The following is a 23,314-nucleotide window of genomic DNA, read 5'->3' as shown; positions in this document are numbered from 1 at the left end:
CAAAGGGGGGCGCGGGTTGCCGTTACTACCGAGGGCCGCTGGGGGGGGGGGGGGCAGGTTGCCGTTACCACCGAGGGCCACTGTGGGGGACGCCGTTACCACCGAGGGCCACTGTGGGGGACGCCGTTACCACCGAGGGCCACCGTGGGGGACGCCGTTACCACCGAGGGTCACCGTGGGGGACGCCGTTACCACCGAGGGTCACCGTGGGGGACGCCGTTACCACCGAGGGCCACCGTGGGGGACGCCGTTACCACCGAGGGCCGCAGTGGGGGACGCCGTTACCACCGAGGGCCGCAGTGGGGGACGCCGTTACCACCGAGGGCCGCAGTGGGGGACGCCGTTACCACCGAGGGCCGCCGTGGGGGACGCCGTTACCACCGAGGGCCGCCGTGGGGGACGCCGTTACCACCGAGGGCCGCCGTGGGGGACGTCGTTACCACCGAGGGCCGCCGTGGGGGACGCCGTTACCACCGAGGGCCGCAGTGGGGGACGCCGTTACCACCGAGGGCCGCAGTGGGGGACGCCGTTACCACCGAGGGCCGCAGTGGGGGACGCCGTTACCACCGAGGGCCGCAGTGGGGGACGCCGTTACCACCGAGGGCCGCAGTGGGGGACGCCGTTACCACCGAGGGCCACCGTGGGGGACGCCGTTACCACCGAGGGCCACTGTGGGGGTCTTTATTACTACCGAGGGCCATCGTGGGGGGACGCCGTTACTACCGAGGGCCACTATTTAATGTACTGAAAATTTTTTTAAGAAAGTGTATTGAAATGAAAAAAAACTAAATTCCGCCATCTTTGGGAGGTCTTGTTTCTACGGAGTACACACTGCAGGATAAATGCCAGGATGCCCCTGCGGTTGGTCGGATCATGACGCACCATTTGTATACTGCAGAGTTTTTGCTGTATTACTCCTTAAAAATTAAATATCTTTGGAAAAAACATAAAATTATTTTTGTCCGCCATTTTTCGCGGGGCGACCTGCAGTTTCTATTGGTGCCATTTTGGAGTTCCTACAACTTTTTGATCGCTCCTTATGACAATTTTTCTTAGAGACGGGGTGTCAAAATTCTGGCGTTATTTTTGCTTTCTGACGACGATCCCCGTGCGGGGTTAATACTGCGTTACGTTGATAGATCAGATTTTTATGGACTCCGCAATACCAAATATGTTTTGGGGTCTTTTGTTTTCGTTGTCTAATAATTCATCAGACTTTTCAGACTTTGTTTTTTTAGATGGTTGATTATTTTTTTCCTTGTTCCCATACTTCTACGGAAGAACTACTAATAAAGCGCCTCGTCAGCAGGGGGAGGGAAACTGAGAAAAACTTACAGAGGATCCTGCTGCAATATTGGCACTGTGTAATTCTTCATCTGGCCTCGGGGAGCGCCGGCGAGCACCGCCACCAGCAGCCTCCTCACTGCTTCTCCTTTTAACAAAACAAACAATAAAGTTGTATAGAAGGGGAAAAAAAAAAAAAAAAACACGTGACGCGGAAGTGACGTCACAGCACCCTTTGCACACCGCTGCAGGTGGCGGCTGGTGGCCGCGGAGGCGCCGGCGCTACCGGTCAGTCCTGGAGATCAGTGGCCGAATGAGAAGGCGTCATGGTGAGTTACGGCTGATCTCCACTCCGCCATTCTGCGGACTCGGAAAGTCGGCGGCAAAAGTTCACGGGACTCTTGTGATTGGCTGTTCTGCTGTCAGGGGCGGGGCCTGTGAACACGTGCTGCTGGTGTGCAGGGGGATATAGAGTATATACAGTTATAGCTGCTGTCCATATAGAATCTCTTATTAACCCCTTAGTGACCTCAGTGATGGGCAGATCTAATCCCGCAGGTGACAGCACCGCTCTGTAGAATCATATATAATGACCCGAAACCTGCAGCTTCTGCCGATACTGGTGATGTGAGAAAAACGGATCGCTGCGCTCGGAAATTACTATACAGAACCTATCGCCCGTATCACATCTTGTATCCAAGCTAGAGGCGGTACAGCAGGGTACTAGAGCCTCCATGCTGCCTGTATCACATCTTGTATCCAAGCTAGAGGCGGTACAACAGGGTACTAGAGCCTCCATGCCTGCCTGTATCACATCTTGTATCCAAGCTAGAGGCGGTACAACAGGGTACTAGAGCCTCCATGCCCGGCCGTATCACATCTTGTATCCAAGCTAGAGGCGGTACAACAGGGTACTAGAGCCTCCATGCCCGCCCGTATCACATCTTGTATCCAAGCTAGAGGCGGTACAACAGGGTACTAGAGCCTCCATGCCCGCCTGTATCACATCTTGTATCCAAGCTAGAGGCGGTACAACAGGGTACTAGAGCCTCCATGCCCACCTGTATCACATCTTGTATCCAAGCTAGAGGCAGTACAACAGGGTACTAGAGCCTCCATGCCTGTATGTATCACATCTTGTATCCAAGCTAGAGGCAGTACAACAGGGTACTAGAGCCTCCATGCCTGTATGTATCACATCTTGTATCCAAGCTAGAGGCGGTACAACAGGGTACTAGAGCCTCCATGCCTGTATGTATCACATCTTGTATCTAAGCTAGAGGTGGTACAACAGGGTACTAGAGCCTCCATACCTCCCGTATCACATCTTGTATCCAAGCTAGAGGTGGTACAACAGGGTACTAGAGCCTCCATACCTCCCGTATCACATCTTGTATCCAAGCTAGAGGCGGTACAACAGGGTACTAGAGCCTCCATGCCCGTCCATATCACATCTTGTATCCAAGCTAGAGGCGGTACAACAGGGTACTAGAGCCTCTGTGCCCGCCCATATCACATCTTGTATCCAAGCTAGAGGCAGTACAACAGAGTACTAGAGCCTCCATGCCCGCCTGTATCACATCTTGTATCCAAGCTAGAGGCGGTACAACAGGGTACTAGAGCCTCCATGCCCGCCTGTATCACATCTTGTATCCAAGCTAGAGGCGGTACAACAGGGTACTAGAGCCTCCATGCCTGTATGTATCACATCTTGTATCCAAGCTAGAGGCAGTACAACAGGGTACTAGAGCCTCCATGCCCGCCTGTATCACATCTTGTATCCAAGCTAGAGGCGGTACAACAGGGTACTAGAGCCTCCATGCCCGCCTGTATCACATCTTGTATCCAAGCTAGAGGCGGTACAACAGGGTACTAGAGCCTCCATGCCCGCCTGTATCACATCTTGTATCTAAGCTAGAGGCGGTACAACAGGGTACTAGAGCCTCCATGCCCACCCATATGACATCTTGTATCCAAGCTAGAGGCGGTACAATAGGGTACTAGAGCCTCTGTGCCCGCCCGTATCACATCTTGTATCCAAGCTAGAGGCGGTACAACAGGGTACTAGAGCCTCTGTGCCCGCCCGTATCACATCTTGTATCCAAGCTAGAGGTGGTACAACAGGGTACTAGAGCCTCCATGCCTCCCGTATCACATCTTGTATCCAAGCTAGAGGCGGTACAACAGGGTACTAGAGCCTCCATGCCTGTATGTATCACATCTTGTATCTAAGCTAGAGGCGGTACAACAGGGTACTAGAGCCTCCATGCCCGCCTGTATCACATCTTGTATCCAAGCTAGAGGCGGTACAACAGGGTACTAGAGCCTCCATGCCGCCCGTATCACATCTTGTATCCAAGCTAGAGGCGGTACAACAGGGTACTAGAGCCTCCATGCCCTCTGTATCACATCTTGTATCCAAGCTAGAAGCGGTACAAAAGGGTACTAGAGCCTCCATGCCGCCTGTATCACATCTTGTATCCAAGCTAGATGCGGTACAACAGGGTACTAGAGCCTCCATGCCCCCCGTATCACATCTTGTATCCAAGCTAGAGGCGGTACAACAGGATACTAGAGCCTCCATGCCCTCCTGTATCACATCTTGTATCCAAGCTAGAGGCGGTACAGCAGGGTAGTCGAGTCTCCATGCCCCCCGTATCACATCTTATATCCAAGCTAGAGGTGGTACAACAGGGTACTAGAGCCTCCATGCCTGCCCGTATCACATCTTGTATCCAAGCTAGAGGTGGTACAACAGGGTACTAGAGCCTCCATGCCGCCTGTATCACATCTTGTATCCAAGCTAGAGGCGGTACAACAGGGTACTAGAGCCTCCATGCCGCCTGTATCACATCTTGTATCCAAGCTAGAGGCGGTACAACAGGGTACTAGAGCCTCCATGCCGCCTGTATCACATCTTGTATCCAAGCTAGATGCGGTACAACAGGGTACTAGAGCCTCCATGCCCGCCTGTATCACATCTTGTATACAAGCTAGATGCGGTACAACAGGGTACTAGAGCCTCCATGTCCGCCCGTATCACATCTTGTATCTAAGCTAGAGGCGGTACAACAGGATACTAGAGCCTCCATGCCCCCCGTATCACATCTTGTATCCAAGCTAGAGGCGGTACAACAGGATACTAGAGCCTCCATGCCCGCCTGTATCACATCTTGTATCCAAGCTAGAGGCGGTACAACAGGGTACTAGAGCCTCCATGCCCACCTGTATCACATCTTGTATCCAAGCTAGAGGCGGTACAACAGGATAGTAGAGCCTCCATGCCCCCCGTATCACATCTTGTATCCAAGCTAGAGGCGGTACAACAGGATACTAGAGCCTCCATGCCCTCCTGTATCACATCTTGTATCCAAGCTAGAGGCGGTACAGCAGGGTACTAGAGCCTCCATGCCCTCCTGTATCACATCTTGTATCCAAGCTAGAGGTGGTACAACAGGGTACTAGAGCCTCCATGCTCCCCTGTATCACATCTTGTATCCAAGCTAGAGGCGGTACAACAGGATACTAGAGCCTCCATGCCCGCCTGTATCACATCTTGTATCCAAGCTAGAGGCGGTACAACAGGGTACTAGAGCCTCCATGCCCACCTGTATCACATCTTGTATCCAAGCTAGAGGCGGTACAACAGGATACTAGAGCCTCCATGCCCCCCGTATCACATCTTGTATCCAAGCTAGAGGCGGTACCACAGGGTACTAGAGCCTCCATGCCCTCCTGTATCACATCTTGTATCCAAGCTAGAGGCAGTACAACAGGGTACTAGAGCCTCCATGCCTGTATGTATCACATCTTGTATCCAAGCTAGAGGCGGTACAACAGGGTACTAGAGCCTCCATGCCCGCCTGGGGTTAACAAATGGAAGGGTTCTAATGGATCATCCACACGCATGTGAATACGCTGTATACCTTTTTGCGCGCCGTGTATACAGTGAATAGAAGCCGTTTTCATGTTTTCTCAGCCGTATTTTTCATGTGATTGTTAGTTGTGATATAAAGCACATTTATTACCCCGCTGAGGCGGCCGCCGGGCATCGATGGGCGCACGGAGATACGCTGCACAGCTGCACAAATCGCTGTTATTTGCGCACGGTACCAGCAGGACGTCTTGCTTTCTTGTTTCTCGCGCTCTTACGCGCCGTGTATTTACCCGTGTAACAATCCCGCTGGCGGCAGATATGTGCGGGGAGTCGGCGTATCTGCGGTCCGTAATAACTGCGTCTTCACGGACTATAATGTGTAATATTCCCAGGTTAGCAAGTCTCTGTGATGTCATCTGCCCTGTCTTCGTGCCGCCGGCGGCTCGCTACACGGCCGTCTGCTGATTAGTTTTTGCCGCTCAGCAGTGTTCGGGGAGTCGCCCCTCTGCGCTCAGATAACACGTCTGCGGCCGCCATGTGCGGCGCTGATAACACGCTTGGAGCTGCGGCTGGCTGCGTCCGGCGGGGTGGGGTCCGGCCGCTATCTGTGCCGCCTCCTCCCCAACCCCTCATGTTATCAGTGGGACCCCGCTAACCGTCACTGCAGTACGAGCCGCCGGGGAGCGAGGACTACAAGACTCAGCCGGCAGGATGGAGGACAGGCGCTCGCAGGTAACGGTCTGCGGTCAGGGATTTGCGCCTGTCCGTTATTTCCTTTAGCTGATGATGATCTGTGGTTCTTCTAACTTCTCGTATGTCCGTCTGATGCGCCGGAGGACGACCGGCAGAACGCGTTAACCCCTTCAGGACGCCGCTTTCTTTTTTTTTCTTCTAATTTTCGCTTTATACTCCCCTGCTTCTCCCTCCTCCGTATTCGCCGTGGTCTGCCCGTTGTTTCCTGCGGGACGGGTTGTATTTTTCAGCGCTGCCGGCTCATGTCCTGTATAATGGTTAAAAAAAATGCAGTTTGTTATTTTTTTTGAAGGGGGAGGGGGGGGGGGTCGGCTTCCATCGTCGCTGCGATCCCCACCAGACCACATTCATGTAAGTTGTACTACTTTTATAAAACAAAATATCCTTAGGAAGGTGATTATTTTCTGCCGCCGTGACGTTCGTGTTCTTCCAGCGACGCGGTTGCGGTGAGCGCTGCGGGCCGTCCTGCCGCTCCTACTGGGACCTCGTGGCACTGTTTGGCGGCTTTTCCTGCAGTGGTTTCTTGGAGGCTAATAACGTGCGCTTCTGCCGTGTTTTCTTTCTCTCTGTTTATCGTGTGGGATGAATAATGCGTTCCTGCGATAGTTCAGACCGTTATGGGCGCCGCGATACCGAAAAATTGGCTTACTTGTCTTTTTAATATAGGAAAAGGGTGGGGGGGGGGGTTGTGAAACTTATTTCCTTTTCTTCCCAGTAATATTTAATAATGTGTTTGTAGAGATGGTCGGCGCGGTAAATGTGCGCCCGTTGTCCGCCGATGGCTGATTGTCCAATTCAAGCTAACTTAAGAATGATTGCTCACTGTTATCAGCAGCGCTCACTGTTATCAGCAGCGCTCCACGGGGAGCGCTGAGGGCAGATCATAGTCCTCTCTATTCAGCCAAGGCCTCGTTTACACATCTAATTGGTACTTAAGTGGCTGCTTAATAGTTTATGCATAATGATCGCTCAAAGCTGTCAGACTGTCATTAGAGCGATCATCGCTCCGTGTAAACGGGCCTTTAGGCCTCATGTCCACGGGGAAAATCAGGCCCGCCGCGGATTCTTCATGTAGAATCCGTAGCGGGTCCCTCCTGCCCCGCGGACATGAGGCCTAAAATCAGAATAAATTCACCTGCTGCGGACGATGCGGATCTTCCCTTCTTCGCGGCCGGATCTTCTTTCTTCGGCCCGGCGGATGTGCTCAGCATGCTGGCAGCGTGCCGTGCGCCGGGCACATCCGCCGGGCCGAAGAAAGGAGATCCGGCCGCGAAGAAGGGAAGATTCGCATCGTCCAGAGCAGGTGAGTTTAATTCAGGTGCGGGTCTCCTGCGGATGCGGACGGCTTCCATAGGCTTCAGAGCATGTCCGTTTTTTTTCCTGCATGCGGACCCGCGCCTGCAGGGAAAAATGACATCCGCAGGTATTTAACTACCTGCAGGTGTCCAATGCATCCTTATGGGGCGTGGGAAAACCGCTGCGGATTTTAATCCCGTGGACATGAGGCCTTCAGCCATCGGCTCCGAGCTTTGCATCAATGATGTTATCAGACAGTTGGCCGGCGATCAGATCCAGTCAGACGAGGTCTACCTGCTGGACACGTGTACACGGACAGATTGGCATCATATGTGCCTACAACAAACATGCTCTCACCTACACTCTATAAGCACAGAGAGCTGGTCTGGGGTCCGGTCCTTAGAATGCGGGGCCCAGTGTATATATATATATATATATATATATATATATATATATATATATATATATATATATATATATATAATCTCTAATCAAGGGTTAATGGCCACAAAATAGCCAAAAACATTTCCATTACAGCGTTTTTTTTTCTTTATTTTTTTGTATTTTCGTACCGTATGACAGGCAGGCCTTCATAGGCATGTATTCGTGGCCGCTCTGGGGGCCGTATGGGACCTCCGTACGACAGTTGGTGCATTCCAATACCGATGTGGGGACTAAACCTCGTGGCGGCCGTATTCTGAGCTCATCAAAGTCAGTGGGCATAGGAGGAAAAAAAAAACGGGTGGCGTCCAGATGTTGTCGGTCGGCGGTCCCCACTTGCTTTTTATTTATTTATTTATTTTTTTAATAGATGCAGAAAAGTGAATTGATTCGGTTAAATTTTTTTTTCTGGAATACAAAAATAAATAATCAGGCGTCTGAACTGAATGTTGGCGCCACCTGGAGCTGCGCAAGTATGAAAAAACGGGCTTTTTGTCTTCTTTTTTTGCGGTTGTACCGGGCATTTTCCTTTGTCTGCTCCTCGCTGTCGCATCTACTGTCGGCCGTTGTGGGATCCGCAGCGTAAACTGACGATGTTTGCAGAAGTTAAAGCTCCGGCGCGTCGCTTTATGCTGAGGGTCTCACGCCTTCGTCGCTCCGTGTGATCTGTCTACGTCTGACTCCGTGATGGAGACGTCCTCGTTAATGACGCTGCGGCGTTTATCCTCTTCGGTCGCGGCGTTGTATCGGTGTTTGGAGTCACATGTCTTGTTTTTTGTTGCAGGCAGAAAGAGGTGTCATCCGCGTCGGTACGAGGAAGAGCCAGGTGAGCGGCTGTCGCTGCGCGTCCTGCATGGGCAAATCTCTGCAAATCTCTTCAGAAAGCCCCCGGCTGCCATGGCAACGGAACGGCACCTTGCAATCGCATCGCAGGAGGGCTGTTCGTCTCCCCTAAACTTCGGTTGGGGGATTTAAATGCCTCTGTTGGAAGGGACAGCGGCATTTTAAGGGTTAACAGCCCCGCCCAGCGTTCCATCATTTAGGAGTTAAAAGGGGTTGTACCAAAATAGACGGTTATCGCTTATACATAAGATGCTGCGATCGGGGGTCTCATATCCCCCCTCCTCGCTGTAGACCTGCTGCACCGCCTGTAGTGAGGGGATCATGGGGAGCGGCGGTTACACATTCATGCTGCTCCATTCACTTTCACAGTACAAGCACTCGGCGATCCCCGACAGTCCTGTTAAAGCTGAATGGAGCAGCGCTGTGCAACCTCCGCCACTTCATCCTCCTGCCTACAGGGGGTGCAGCAAGTCTGCGGTGAGGGGGAGGAGCCGGACCCGGGACCCCCACTCTCAGGATCCTATGGATGGGTGATAAGTCATTTTGAATACAACTCTGTTAATTCAGGTTAATGTTGCGTATCATCTGCTCTGCCATTAAGGACCCCTCCACTGCACAGAAAACTCGGCCCTGTGTCGCCTGCTCTGGGGCCCCCGCCGTGTCGCCCGCTCCGGATCTCTACCTCCTTCACTGCTGCGTCTGTCTCTTCCGTTAACCAATCAGTGAACTCTGTATATTCTACCGCCCGCCGGACGTATTTGCTGCGTATAACATATTTTCTCCTCTTCGCCCAGCTGGCGCTCATCCAGACCAACAGCGTCGTAAAAATGCTGACCAACAAGTTTCCTGACGTTCACTTTGAAATTGGTAAGTGGATGCAGAACGAATCCGAGAAATCCCAGATTGTTCTGTAGAGTCCTGATATAAGCAGCCTTGTGGGAATCTTGCAGAGAACACGGGGTTAATCTTTTATTCATCTGTTCCATCTCCAGCTAGAGACTGGTAGAGGGGTGGGACTTATCAGAAAGGGCGGGGCTTAGTAATTTTTTTTTCCTGTGACAGACATGGGGTGGTGTGTGTGATGCCCTGCTACAGACAGTGTAAAGGGGGAGAGGCTCCTGCTGCAGCCAGATGCCCTACTACAGACAGTGTAAAGGGGGAGAGGCTCCTGCTGCAGCCAGATGCCCTACTACAGACAGTGTAAAGGGGGAGAGGCTCCTGCTGCAGCCAGATGCCCTACTACAGACAGTGTAAAGGGGAGAGGCTCCTGCTGCAGCCAGATGCCCTACTACAGACAGTGTAAAGGGGGAGAGGCTCCTGCTGCAGCCAGATGCCCTACTACAGACAGTGTAAAGGGGGAGAGGCTCCTGCTGCAGCCAGATGCCCTACTACAGACAGCGTAAAGGGGGAGAGGCTCCTGCTGCAGCCAGTTGCCCTACTACAGACAGCGTAGAGGTGGGGAGGGGAGGCTCTAAGGCTCAGCTGTGATTTAACCCATGGTGTGCTGGGCGAGACCTACTGTCTGAGCACAACCCGTGTAACGGTGGGAGTACGAGGAGAGCGATGACTTTCGGCGGGTGAATGAGTAGCTTCCCGTGTAACGGGTTTGGTGAGCGTTTGGATGTGATCCATAACAGACCTTACCCTTCCATTGGAGGTGGGAAATCTGCACCAAAATCCTCACCAAATCACTTATGCGGGAACGCACTCTTAAAGGGATTTTCTGGGTCTAAGATATTCATGACACATTCTGAGAATAGGTCGTCATCATCATCGTATCAGTGGGGGTCCGATGCTCGGGACCTCCACCAATCAGCTGCTCATAGAGGTTGTGGCGCTCCGGTGAATGCATCAGTCACATGGTCTGAGAGCAGCTTGGTCCTAGTCAAGTGAGTGGGACTGAGCCGCGATACCAGGCACAGCTGCTATACAAGGTACGGCGCCGGGTCTGGTATGCAGCGAAGTAGCCGCGGTGCTCACCAGAATGCTGCAGCCACTTCAAACAGCTGGTCAGCGGGGGTCCTCACTGAACTGATTGCTGATTTATTCTAAGGACCTATATTATATTATATATTGAGGACCTCCTTAATATCTCAGTCCTGGGAAACCCCTTTAAGAAAGATTTTTTTCCTTTGAGTGGAGTACAATGTTTTCAATGACATAAATGTGGTTTTTTTTTTCCACTTATTTTGCCCTTTTCTGCATTGTTTCTGTAGTCGCCATGTCAACCACAGGAGACAAGATTTTAGATACGGCCTTGTCCAAGGTGAGTGTACCCGGAGTTACCAGTCTGAAGGCCCCCGGGTGGCACATTACGGCTCGAGCGGCTGCTAACATACACCGCCGCACCAGAGGTCTACAACACCACTTGTCTTGTTTCATATTTTTTACATTACTGAAGTCCCCCAAATAACGCGAACTTGTTCAAAGGTTTAAGAGTTAAAAATATAAAAATATTATGACATTTCAGCCTGAAAAGCAACAATAGTCTAAATTTATAATTTTAGCCAAAGGGATGTTTTCAGGGGACCCCGTGGAGCGCTGCTCTGCAGCACAGAAACTGGATGCAAACTATTCCCAAAGGTGTCCCAACTCTTGTAGATGACTTTCAAACCCTCCGATTCTATATAACCAGTGATGGGACAGACGGCAGGACCCCCTCCAGGATTCAGACACCCTGCTGTCAGAAGGGCAAAGGCAGACCATTCTGACCCTTAGAGGTCCGGGTCCGCCCTCCAGAGAGTCCAAGGAAATATTTTTACATTTTAACTATAAGCTGGATTTTTTTTTTCTTTTAGTTTACCTTTTTTTTATTGAACTCTTTTGACGCAATTTTTTTTTTTTTTACTCCCTGCCAAGGAATAAAATGCGATTGTTCAGTTACTAGGATAGTTCACTTATGTAGTGCATTCTGCTAGGCCTATGACAGCGGCGTATAGGAGGCGGAGCTAAGTAGACGGTGTTACATTGTATACATAGAGGCCTTTTTTCAGGGATCCGGCTGCCATGGGAACCCATTGGTACCTTACAATCACATTGCGGGGCGCTGATGGGTGACAGCCCCCTCCCTCTGTCATCCGGATGTTGCAGCTGCTGTTCAGTATGCCATGTAAAGGGTTAAACTACCAGAATCCTGAGTTTTCTCCGCTACTGGCAGAGCAGGAGCCGGGCTGTCGGCAGTCATCCAAGGGGGTCCTGCAAGATGTTTGTGCAGGTTTAAAGCCCATTAGGCCACTCCCACAGACGATACTTGTTACCGCAATTAGCGCAGCGCCCCGAGCTTCACGTTAACCGCGATACAATGTCGCCATTGATTTCAATGCGGCCCCGCAGACGTGCGCTCGATTTTTGAGCGCTGCCTGTTTTATTTTTACATGGTTTAGTACGTTTTAACACGCCTCATCTCCCTTCACGATGACGGGGTGCGTTAATAAGCGCCGTCACTGATGTGTTAAAAAACGCAGCGTTTTCTGAATGCATGTGTGAGAGCGGCCTTAGTGAGGTCAGTAAAAAAGCCATATTGGCCGTCACGAAGGGGTTAAAGAGCCTGAAAAGGATTAGGAAAACATTGGCTTTCCCCCCACAAGCAGGCTGTATGAGGTATTACAGGGCTGAACTGCAATACCGCATACAACCTGTGGTCAGGTGTGGCGCTGTTTTCTAATCATATACAACCCCTTTTAGTTGAATCATGGCCGCCTCTTGTCGTGGTCTCTGTATGAAGGCAGCCGTCTGTCCCCGCTGTGACCGTTTGTGTCTACATGAGTTGTCTGCTTCCTTCCGGAGCGCGAGGAACGGGATCCCATGGAATAACCGGAATGTTTGTGTTTTGCAGATCGGTGAAAAGAGTCTCTTTACGAAGGAGCTGGAGAACGCGCTGGAGAAGAACGAGTGAGGCGCTGGGGTTTGGGCTTTGGCCTCGGGGTGGGGGGTGGTATTTTTTGTAAATGAGACCCCGTACCTCCTCCTCTGATTGGTCGGCTGCCCTTGTCTGATGGGATCAATTAGGATCGAGTGTTTATTTGCATCTTGGATCCTTTTAACCTACTTAAAAATCCAGAAGAAATAGTTGCGTCCTCCGCCCGTACGGCGGCTCGTTCCCTGCCGGGCCAGCTGCAGCTTTTAGTGGTCTCAATCTAATGTGCAAGAGCAAAAAAGCGTTCGCTGATCGCAGCGGTTTAATTCATAGCTGTGAAAAAAAACGTACAGAAGGGTTTGATTTTTTTTTTTTTTTTGTGTGGGTCTGGTGTTTTTTTTTCTGCTTTTTAAAAACCTTTCCCCCTGTCCCTGTGCTGCGGTATATTACATTCTGGCAGCCCTTCGGCCCTCTGATGCTCCCTCCTTCTGTTAAAGGGGTATGTTGGTTTTGTAAAGTCTCTTCAGAAGTTCTCGCTCCGTGGCGCGGTTCTGCGTTGGATTTTGCCTGTCGCTCTGTAATCCACCGTCTCCCGGCACGTCCGGCGCTACGGGTCGCTCGGGAACGACCAGCGGTGGCTTTTTCTATCATCGGCAGTCGGGCCCGGACTGCTGACCAATGGCAGAGCGGCACTTTTAGATGGAATGATTATTCAAAAAAATCGTTCAAACGGGCGAAAGGGAGCGACAATCATTTGGTCTAAACGCTGCGAACGATTCGCCTCCTGAACCATCTACATGCCGTATATTAGTGGTATTTCATGCTAACCACTTCCCTTGATGTAAATGGGGTAGGAAGGGGTTAAAAATGGAAGTGATGATGTTTGTGTAAATGCAGCGCAAATCTGTGTAAATAACACGCAAAACGCTTCTTTCCACTCTTTTTCAGGGTCGATCTCGTCGTTCATTCGCTGAAGGATTTACCAACCACTCTACCTCTTGGCTTCACGATTGGCGCAGTATGCGAGTGAGTGCGTCCTAAGCTGCCGTACACGGCTGTCTGTCTTGTCACCAGCTAGCGCTGCTTTACACCCCTCCCCCGTCCCGTGTGCACGCCTGATTGGCCAGGTATGCATTCTGCATTACAAGAATGGAGTGAGATGCTGCTGACGCCTGACTGCCCCTCAAAACTAAGAACATCCTGTATGCCTGAGCTGCCGCTTCCCTGATACCTGGCAGCGGGAGGCCGGGCGTAGATGGTTGGCGCGTTCGGCCATTGTGTATAGGAACTCTTGGCTCCTCCCACAATCCGCTCAGATCAGCGCTGCTGTTCATCTCTATTGGTCAGACAGCACATTGACTCGCAGCGTCCCACCATGTTCACAGGGCGCCTCTCCCCGTCCTGCGGGGATTCCCTAAGGCCACACGCTGCAGAAAGTCCAACGCAAATCTGGGGAAAATCTGTAACTGCGCCAAACGCTGCAGATTTCACTGTTGATTGTGGCGCCGAGTGCTGCGGACTCGCTGCCGACCTCACATTTTGCTTTGCAAACTGCAAAATCCTCTCTAAGAATCCAGAGCATAAATGAACGCGCTGCCGTAGATGAGTTTTGTATCCTATCCACACGCACTGCTGCAGATCTTCTTTAGTCAATTCCATATGGAAAATCCCTGGCATTTCTGCTATGTGCGGCCGTATCCTTAAGAGGGTTGTCCCACTAGTTGTTTTGCTGCAGGAAGCAGATAGCGCCGTACATCGCACAGTGGCCCCCGTTGGTAATGCAGGCTGAGTCCCATTCACTTCAATAGTACTCTGCCTGCATTACCAACGTTGGCCACTGTTGGATGTATGGCGCCTTCTGCTTCCTGCAACAAAACAGCTAGAAGTGGAACAACCCTTTATGTCCTTTTACGCGACAAGATAAATTGGAAGCTGCATGCGACCAGCGGTGACGCAGCGATCATATATTCTTTTGCTTGGCTTGCATATACACATAGACCCGCCCCTCTGGTCAGGCCCGCCCCTCTGGTCAGTCTTTCTGCCGCTGCTTTCTATTCAGCAAATCGTTGGACGCCTCTTTATACCAATTGGTGCAGCGGCAGATGAACGATGATTCTCGGGTCCACGTGAAATGTCCGGTCAGCGTTAATTAACGATTTAGCTTTGATCGCCCATTCGCCACACGCGTTTACTCCTAATGATTATTTGCATAACTGTGCCGTGTAGCTGCGCCTGCTCCGTTCTAGGGGTAACGAGCCGCGCTCCTCACTTTCTCCCCGTTGTGACTCCGATCTTTGTTTTTTCTTTAGACGTGAAAGTCCGTACGACGCGGTTGTTTTTCACCCTAAGAATGCAGAAAAAAAGTTGGAGGCTTTACCGAAAAATAGGTGAGACGGCAGGGATCAAATAACGGGCCAATCCGAGTGCCTCCTCCAGGAGTCGGCGTCTTCTGTGTCGCGGCTCAAAGGACTAGAAGATCGCTAGAGAAAACTAGCGGAAAATGTATAAGTCTTTAAAAGGACAACTGTCCAACAGTAAGAAGTTCTTGTTGCCCCTAGCAACCCATCAGAGCGCAGCTTTCATTTCTCATCTTTATCATTGGGAGACACAGTAAGACCTTTGGTATAGCTTCTGCCACTAGGAGGCGACAATAAAGAGGAAAAGTGTTATCTCCTCCCACTAACTATACCCCTCCTGCAAGCACCAAGCTAGCTCAGTTTTAGCTTAGTGTCTGTAGGAAGCAGACCTCTTCAATTCAGGCTTTCCTGGACATGGATGTGGGCACACATGGCAGGCAGATTACTACCTGTTCCCCATGAGGAGGGCAGATTATAAGTGTCTGCTCTGCCCCCGTAACATGAGCCCTCTACTGTGCCACTGTGCCCGCCATGTGCCTTTTTGGATTGGGGTTTACCGCTGTGCATAATATTGCACTGCCATGTGGCAGTTTTTAGTGGCCGCCGTGCGGCCTGTGTTTGCCGCCAGCCATACCGCTGGACTGACCTTGCTGCTCTGCGTTCGTGCCAGCCACTGCGCGAGTAGGCCCTGTTGTGGCCTGCGAGGCTGTTGTTTTGTGTGTATAGGGTCTTATGTGGCAGGGGCTGTGGCCGAGAGGCGGCCTGTGTGTCGCAAAGCAGCCAGTGATGGACACTGATCCGTAGGAGGTAGCTCTATTTGACCCCCAGGCTTGGAGGTCTACTGTTCACTCCATGCCCAGTTCGTCCCCTTCCCCTCAAAATACTATTGGGCCCTAATTGCCTAGGTGCCATAGTCTCCCCTCCTGACTGCCCAATCAACCTCAGCATGAATCTGGCCCTGCTGAGAACTGTGGTACCTTATGAACGTGTCTCTGCGCCATTGAGCTGAATATCACCGCTGCCACGCATGTGTGACCAGCGGCCCGTTCACCCCTACACTACAGAAATGGGAGAAGGGATCATGACCTGTGAGATGCAGGGACTCGGGTCCCCCATTCTCGGGATCAGTGAGGGTCCCAGCGGTCGGACCACCATCAATCTATCAGTTTTCACCCATTAAGTGGATGGATGAAAACGTGTAATTTTATCCACCGACCGGGATATCCCTTTAAGGGGACGGGGACTGGCAGGACCTACAGACCCGTGAGTGTCGGGGCGCCGGTGCTTCTGTGACCGCTGATCGCACCGCTGCAGAGAGGATATTTTTCTGTGTAATGATGTAATTCTGTATATTATTCGTAGCGCCATCGGGACGAGTTCTCTCCGCAGAGCCGCGCAGCTGAAGAAACTGTATCCGCAGTTGGAGTTTAAAGACATTGTATCCTTCTTACAGTAACAGACTTTGGGATTTTGTCTCTTGTTTTTTGACCCCATACAATCCTTCATCGCGCCGCAAATATCTTCCGTCTGTCGGGACACGTTAACGGCTGCAGACGAGGCTGATCTCCCTTCTGGATGTTGGAGGGGTAGCGGCTGCCGTGGAGCGCAGCCTCGGCATACACCCGACTCCCGGAGCGCTGTGAGTCCTCAGACACATCAGACACGGGCCGTCTCACAGATGAGGGTGCGACACGCAATGTGCAGAGTCCAGGAATATCGCAGAGCGCTAACCTTATTCTGTTTGTCCGTCTGCGTCCGTTTTTATCGTTTGCTTTTTGCCCTTTTTATTTTTTGTTTTGTTTTACATGCAAAAAAATGAGAGGAGGATATTTTTTCCTTGCATAGTAATCCTCTGGGCAAAAGGCGTCCGGCTGCCGGCGGCGCACGCAGTTCTTGTTCTGTTCTGACTCGAAGGGATGACCATCATCGGAGATATCAGCCCAGAACATGACGCGCTGCAAGGAAACTCGTCTGTCTGCATCGTCGCACTGACTGTAACGCGTCTGTCTGCTGTCGGTGTAGTCAACCCTGGAGGTGAAAGTCGCCCGTGTGAATAAGCCCCACAGGTTCTCTGAGACTGGGAAAAAAATTGTGGGCATAAGCTGAAATAAGCCGTTCTCATCTGTTAAACGGCCCCTCCGGTCTAGCATGACCCCCCCCCCCCCCCCCCGGGTCTCCTACTGCGGTCTCAGAAGCTCCTACAGTGGTCACGTGCGATCCAAGGCTGAACCCGGTGATTGGCACATTGACCGGCACTTGCCCGTTGCTTGAGCTTTTGTAACCGAGGCAGTTGTGCTAAACCGGGGGTATTTAATAGTTAAGTACAGGGTTAGCAACATTAAACGTCCCCAACTCGGAGGCCTCTGGAGGGCGCTCTGCTGCTCCGGATGAAACTAAATACAGACAATGGCTGCTCACACCATTTCTGGAAACAAAAAATGCAGTAAAATAGTCACCGCTAGGTGGCGCTGCAGCTGTCCAGGTCTACCGTGACAGATCTGCATCCGTGTCAGACCAGAAGGACTGCATGTTGTAGCAATTAAATCGGAGCCGCCATCAGTGGTAGAAAATGTGGTTTTGCGAATGTTCCTATCAGAATGCCGTGGCCGTTCCTTCACACCCGCCGCCTCTTGATACTTTGGGTGCATTGTAAGATCGGCTGAGAGGTGTTAATCGGCCCTCGGGTGGTGAAGGCTATAATGTGACGACCAACCGCCGAATGTTGTAAAGTCCTTAATATTCGCCGCTCAGCGCGGTAACTTAAACACTCGCTTGAAAAAGCTGGATGAACACCACGACTTCAGCGCCATCATCCTGGCGGCCGCGGGTCTGCAGCGCATGGGCTGGCAGAAACGGATAGATCAGGTAGGTAGCGGATGCAGCGGCAGTCTGGCTCTATGGTCTCTTCTTACGGGTTTATCTGCATACGCAAAACGCAGAGAATAGAACCCATTGATTTCACGTGCGCGTGGTTTCCTGCGCACTTCAGTCACGCAAAAACAACGTACCGCAGCCGGCTCTAGTTGCGCTGCTAAAGTCCCCATAGAAGTCAGTGGGGATGCACAAATGCGCGTGTAACGCGCGAGGAGATGTGCGAAACGCTGCGTAATTACACTGGAAAGAGAACACCTCTAGAACTTGGACTACATAGGACGGTGTGCGCTTGTTTGGCGTCTACCTCCCACCGAACGCTGATTGGTTCCCGCCTTTTTTTTAACACTTTGCCTCCCACTTAACGCTCATTAGCTCCCATAAACGACGCGATCCTCGACTGAATAGTCCATGATGGTCTTCGAAAAAATACTCGCTGCGGCCGCCTCTCGCTGGTTTTGGTCCGGTCATTGGGTGCAGCAGCGAATGTTCACCTGAAGACCGCTCGCATGTATTTATGTGCGTTCAGTGGACCCGGCAGCCAATGAGCGTGTCTTATGGAGGGGTCCAAATCTCAAATCCACGTACGGCAAAGAACCTCATGACCCCCTAACTAGTCGATAAACTATTTTGACCCACCTAAATGCTCCCTACAACTTGTTCGGCGATTGCGCGCCTTTACACAGCGCCATTGTTGTGAACTTGTTTAATTTCGCCTACAGTCGCTCGTATACTTTACTGACTTCTTCGAGGACTGCAGAGGATGGTTGTCCCGTGTAAAGTACCCCACGTCCCTGCTAACGCGTTGGAATGGTGATATACACAAGCTGTAGCTGTAGCGTCTACATAACAATATGGCGGCACGTTCTTGCGGAGGTCGGATCTCGGATTCTGTGACTTGGCGTTGACATCAGGAAGTCCTGTATATAATTGCTCATTCCTTTCCCCCTCCCTTAGGTCCTGTCACCGGAGCAGTGTCTGTACGCGGTCGGTCAGGTACGCCTCGTCAGGTTTATTGACTTTGGGTCCCATAATGTAAAGTTTGAAGTGAACTTCTAATGTTGTCTTCTCTTCGGTAGGGTGCGTTGGCCGTAGAGGTTAGAGCCAAAGACCAGGACATTTTGAACATGGTTTGTGCCTTACAGCACCCGCAGACTGTGCTACGCTGCATTGCTGAAAGGGCCTTCATGAAAAGACTGGTGAGGGCCCGGAATAAGAAAGTGCAGAATTGTATCAAAATAATGGAAGATTGATAACACTCGGCTAGTATTTCCCTCCATTCATCCTGAAAACTTCTGGCGAGTTCTCTCAAAGATGGACACTGTTCATATTTCATGACCAGTCATTCCACAGATGTTCAGTAGGGTTCAGGCCTGTCCAATCATGACATCCATAATCTCAAACCAACACAACACAGTGTTGGACCTGTGAAAGCACATCTTGTTGGAAGTATGGCTGACCATTCCCAGAGTATTGCCACATTGTCGGCAGCCCATAATTGTCTAGTGTGTCACGGTCCAGCTCCATGTTCATGGTTCTGACCACTACAGTCAAAGGACCGAAACCCCCAGCCTTCACCATACTTAACTGTTGGCACAGCACACTCAAGCAGGCGGCGGTCCACAGGATCCGTCACACCCATGTATGTCCATCTGATCTGAAGATGAAGTAGCGTGATTCATCACTCCATAGAAGGGTTCTGCCATTGCTTGACTGTCTAATGCCGACGCTCCATGCACCATTGTAGATGGACTGAAGCATTTTCTTTGAGAGAACTTGCCGGGCATTAGCAGGATGAATGGAGGGAAGTGTATCAGATGTTAGTAGAAACTGTACCATGGAGACTATCCGATGTCATTAGGGCCAAAGGAGCCCCACCAAGTATTAACATATGGAGATAAATACTACTTTTGATTGTAGCTGAGGTGTCCAATGGATAGTAGGGTAGTGTATCATAGATATGTGGAGAACGGAGCCTGTGATCTGAGCCCGCCGCCGATCCCAGAGCAAAACCCTACAGGAAACTTAAAGCAACTTAGAGGGGCCGTAACATTATTGAGGTGTTGAAATAGCAGCCAGCCTCCATTCCCGTAGCTGCAGCCGCCGTGTCAGCGTGGAGTGTTGGGCGTCCTCATTCATATCTGGAACCTCTTGTGCTTTCTAGGAGGGCGGCTGCAGTGTTCCGGTGGCAGTCTGCACATCCATCCAGGATTCTCAGGTAATGGCCTCCGCTGTTGTGCTTGACTTCTGCTTCTTCTACTGCGATTCTCATTCTGTGCCGCTTTGTTCTATAGTTGTACCTCACCGGCGCCGTCTACAGCCTCGACGGATCCGACTGCCTGAAGGAGACGATGCAAAGGAACATTGTGTTCCCCGATGAGGTGAGGCTGGAGCTCCGCGCTGCAAACCGAATGACTTGGTTCCTCCATGCGTGGCGGTGACCAGAGCTGCGAACACGCGACCCGTCGCAGTAGTGCAAGGCTTTCTGGGATTTCGGGCCGCATTCACACAGTATAGATGAGTGTTCTGGCCTGACTAAGGACCTGCAGCCCCCAATCCATAGTCATCTCTATGATGCTGAGGGTTCAGGTCTGGAGCCCCGTGGCCGGTCTGGGACACTCGTTTGTATGACAGATGTAGAAGTGCTCACCATTCGGCAGCCTACTAATAAGTGCCGTGTTTAGAACTGGGACCCCCAATGCCGGGAGCTTCCTTGCAGCATCAGCTGCTGGCAGGCTGCAGTAGGAGTACTAAGATGGGGGGTGCCTGGCAGTCAGTGTTGGGGCTCCTACTCACAGACGGAGATGTGCTGCAGAATCCGCGGTCATCGGCTGCACCGTGAATCCGCAGCACATACCGCCCGGTAATTCCTATGGAGACCCGCTGCACGAGCGAAAATCATGCTCCATTTTCAGGCGCGATCCACACGGACAGCTTCCATGGACGTCCGTGGAAGCTGTCTGAGCTGCGGTCATTCTGCGTCATCGCCTAGCGACGGCGTGGGGAAATCTGTACTCTGCATGTGCGCCAGCCGGCCCATCCGGTCAGGGTTGGAATCTGGACCTGCTGGGCAGGAGGCCTTAAGCTCCTGACTGCATTAGCAATACATTAGCACCCCACAATCTTGTTGCAGAAGAAAATGGGGTGACTGAGCCCCCCTCTCCTCCTCCTTTCTGTTTCTTTAAAGCCCTGGTTGTTAGTGCTAACTGCATTGCCGGGGTTAAATGACCGATGGGGAGTTCTTTCTAATCCTGGCCCTTACCGGCAGCTGTGTGTGTGGAGCGGACTCTGCTCCCGATCCTACGTCATATACTCTTACATCACATGTGGGGGAGGGGTTAAAGGGGTTATCTGTTATTGGACAACATCCCTGCAATAGCACTCCCTGTAATAAAACAAACTGATCAGTACTTACCTCCCCGCCGGCATCCAGCGCTGCAGCCCTTCTGTGGTCCCAGCGGTTTTTGTGTCACTGGAAATGGGGTGACTGCTGCAGCCAATCAGAGGCTGTAGTGTCACTTTACTGAACTCCTGCCATCGTGGCGCTCAAGATATGAGCCAGACGTTAATGCCAGAGCGGTGATATGGCCGCTATCGCAGCGGACGCCAGGACCACAGCGAGGGAGGAGGGGGGCATTACTGATCCGTTTGATATTTTACTACCCGAAGCGCTATTAAAGGGATGTTATCCAGTAACGGCACAACTCCTTTAACTTCCCTCTTGATTAGTACATTCTAGCACCTCTTGCTGATTGTGTCATGCATACTGACTCTTCCCTCCTCTTGTGTGTATGTGAAGAGCTTGGGGTGGCCACCTCCGTGACTCGGAACTCCGCTCTGAGTCCAACTGCATGAGGCTGGTGCCAGAATCCCTATAACAAGCCACGTAGACTTACCTCCCTGCACTATGGCTACACTATGGGACCGGACCAGATGGGGGCTGCTGGCTATAACCTGTTTTTGTTTCCCGTTTAGGATGTTGATGGACCAAATGATGACAGTCAGCATGTAGGAATCACAGCTCTCGGGGTCCCCTATAAAGCCTTGGCTTCTGCTGAACAGTTGGGGACAGAGCTGGCCGATCTGCTGCTGAGCCAGGGGGCGAAGGAGATCCTGACCGTGGCAAGACAGCTGAATGATGCCAGATAATGCCCAGCGCAGGACGCTCCGTGGGGAACCAATGCTTCACTCCCCACCGCCGGCGCTCGTTTACTTATCCTATTACTCAGCTGTTGCTGCTTGAAGAACTTGAAAAACGAGGATGTGATCGGCTGCCGTTCTCCAGCCAGCAGAGCCAACACAATGGGAAAAGTCGAGTGGAAGGGGTGTTACCATCTCCGACTTACAGCACAGCCGCAGGTCTGATAGAGGCCGGTCCCACTGTCTGTCTTACGAACCCGGTGCCACGTTGTATCCAGTTCATGTCTGCAGGATTTATGGCAACTGTGTAGCACACCTCGCTCCCATAGTCCCAGCTGTGTATTCTGTCCTCCTCTGAGGTGGGAATACGCCTCCTAAAGGGGTCATGCCAAGATTTAAAGTCATTCCCTAATGCCTAGGCTCCACCAGCAATAGACTGGAGGTTACGCCTGTGTCCTGCCACTCCATTCATTTCAATGCGAGCAACAGAAATCAATGTGTATCTGATGTCGGCGTCTGATTCTCTCGTTAACCTGAATGGAGTAGAGCCCGTGCGCAAGGGGGAGGTGGTTGTTTTAAGCAGATGAGCAGCTATTAACTGACCACTTAAAGGGGTATTCCAGGACTTTAGCGGGGGCTCCCTGGTGCTATACTCCTCGCAGGAAGCGCAGGCCATAATGCAGCGCCCGTTAAATTCAGTACAATACCAACTGCGGGTGTCAGAGCTGCAGGTCTGCACTAACCAGCTATTGATGACCGATTGGTCTTCAATATTTAATACAAGCTAAAGTCCCGGCTGCCCCCTTTACTTCACTGAGTCACATGGATCTACATCAGGGGCAGGCTTGTTAGATGCAAGCCAGTCTCACAGATTGCCACGGGTGACCTAATCGTATCTTACAATGTGCTGCTAACGCACTGGCTGGGTGTGACCACTAGGCGGTGCCATAAACAAGCTGCTACATCGGTTCTATGGCTGGGAGCTGCAGCGCCTCGGGATATTCCAGCTCGGGACTTTAACCGTTTCTAACAAATGATGCAGACGATTAAATGTGAGAATTGCTCCGCGATCTGTGAAGCAACAGTATGGATACCGCGGTTGTGTTATCTGGCCTTAATACAATTGTCTCACCCCGCTTTCTGTGGTAATGTGATTTACGTGTTACGGGAAGGTATCTCCTCTTATGTATTCTCTGTGGTGGCCATCTTGTCTGAGGGGCGGTCTGGGGGAGGAAGAGTTACTGACAGTAGCTGCGCCCGGTATAGAAACAGTCACACTTCTCACATGAATCCCCAACATTACCCATCCCCCACTCCGAGGTCTGCTGAGGACATCCCATTACATCAGACTGGGGCCAATTCTTAGTTCCATACAGCCGGCTGCTGGGGGTAAGTTAGCGGTGGAGCCAGAAGAGGCCTAGGAGCTGCAGGGGATCCGCTGAGGGACCGGATCTCATACGGCTGCAGCAGATTTCAGATTAATCTTCTATTCCCAGACTTCCTCTAACAGTATTTAGAGATCTGTTACACAAGTCTCACAGACCATCGGAACCTCCGAGGACTCTGACTTCTATGGGATAGTGTTGTAGACCTACT

General features: G+C 51.6%; 2 protein-coding genes across 3 annotated transcripts in view; one reads left to right on the top strand and one right to left on the bottom strand.

Moving 5' to 3' along the window:
• FOXR1 (forkhead box R1) overlaps positions 1-5,686 on the bottom strand; it is a 29,582-nt gene extending 23,896 nt beyond the window's left edge. The window contains exon 1 of the mRNA XM_066606127.1: positions 5,313-5,686. Within this exon, the coding sequence (XP_066462224.1) occupies positions 5,313-5,577 (265 nt within the window). The 5' untranslated portion in view covers positions 5,578-5,686. The remainder of the gene's footprint in view (positions 1-5,312) is intronic.
• On the top strand, positions 1,494-22,855 carry HMBS (hydroxymethylbilane synthase). 2 transcript variants are annotated; one of them, XM_066606126.1, is made up of 14 exons: positions 1,494-1,613; positions 8,436-8,477; positions 9,289-9,361; positions 10,711-10,760; positions 12,330-12,385; positions 13,299-13,376; positions 14,660-14,737; positions 16,070-16,145; positions 17,459-17,572; positions 18,536-18,574; positions 18,658-18,777; positions 19,743-19,796; positions 19,873-19,959; positions 21,554-22,855. In XM_066606126.1, the coding sequence occupies exons 1-14, from the start codon at positions 1,611-1,613 to the stop codon at positions 21,725-21,727; spliced, it is 1,044 nt and encodes a 347-aa protein (XP_066462223.1). In that variant the 5' UTR covers positions 1,494-1,610; the 3' UTR covers positions 21,728-22,855. The 2 variants fall into 2 exon arrangements, with proteins under 2 accessions (XP_066462223.1, XP_066462222.1); XM_066606125.1 differs by lacking the exon at positions 1,494-1,613 and adding an exon at positions 5,766-5,893.
• The last annotated feature ends 459 nt before the right edge of the window (positions 22,856-23,314 follow it).

The sequence above is a fragment of the Eleutherodactylus coqui genome, chromosome 6, assembly GCF_035609145.1.
Source record: "Eleutherodactylus coqui strain aEleCoq1 chromosome 6, aEleCoq1.hap1, whole genome shotgun sequence".
Lineage (NCBI taxonomy): Eukaryota > Metazoa > Chordata > Amphibia > Anura > Eleutherodactylidae > Eleutherodactylus > Eleutherodactylus coqui.
Note: the sequence above shows the minus strand (reverse complement) of the source record. Positions and strands in the feature narration are given on the sequence as shown.

What these genes read in the sequence shown, in the direction of transcription:
- HMBS (XM_066606125.1), top strand. Translation starts at nt 5,873, where the DNA reads ATGGAGGACAGGCGCTCGCAG. An exon ending in TGGAGGACAGGCGCTCGCAG is followed by an intron (nt 5,894 to 8,435) that starts GTAACGGTCTGC and finishes TTTTTGTTGCAG; the next exon opens with GCAGAAAGAGGTGTCATCCG. An exon ending in TCGGTACGAGGAAGAGCCAG is followed by an intron (nt 8,478 to 9,288) that starts GTGAGCGGCTGT and finishes CTCTTCGCCCAG; the next exon opens with CTGGCGCTCATCCAGACCAA.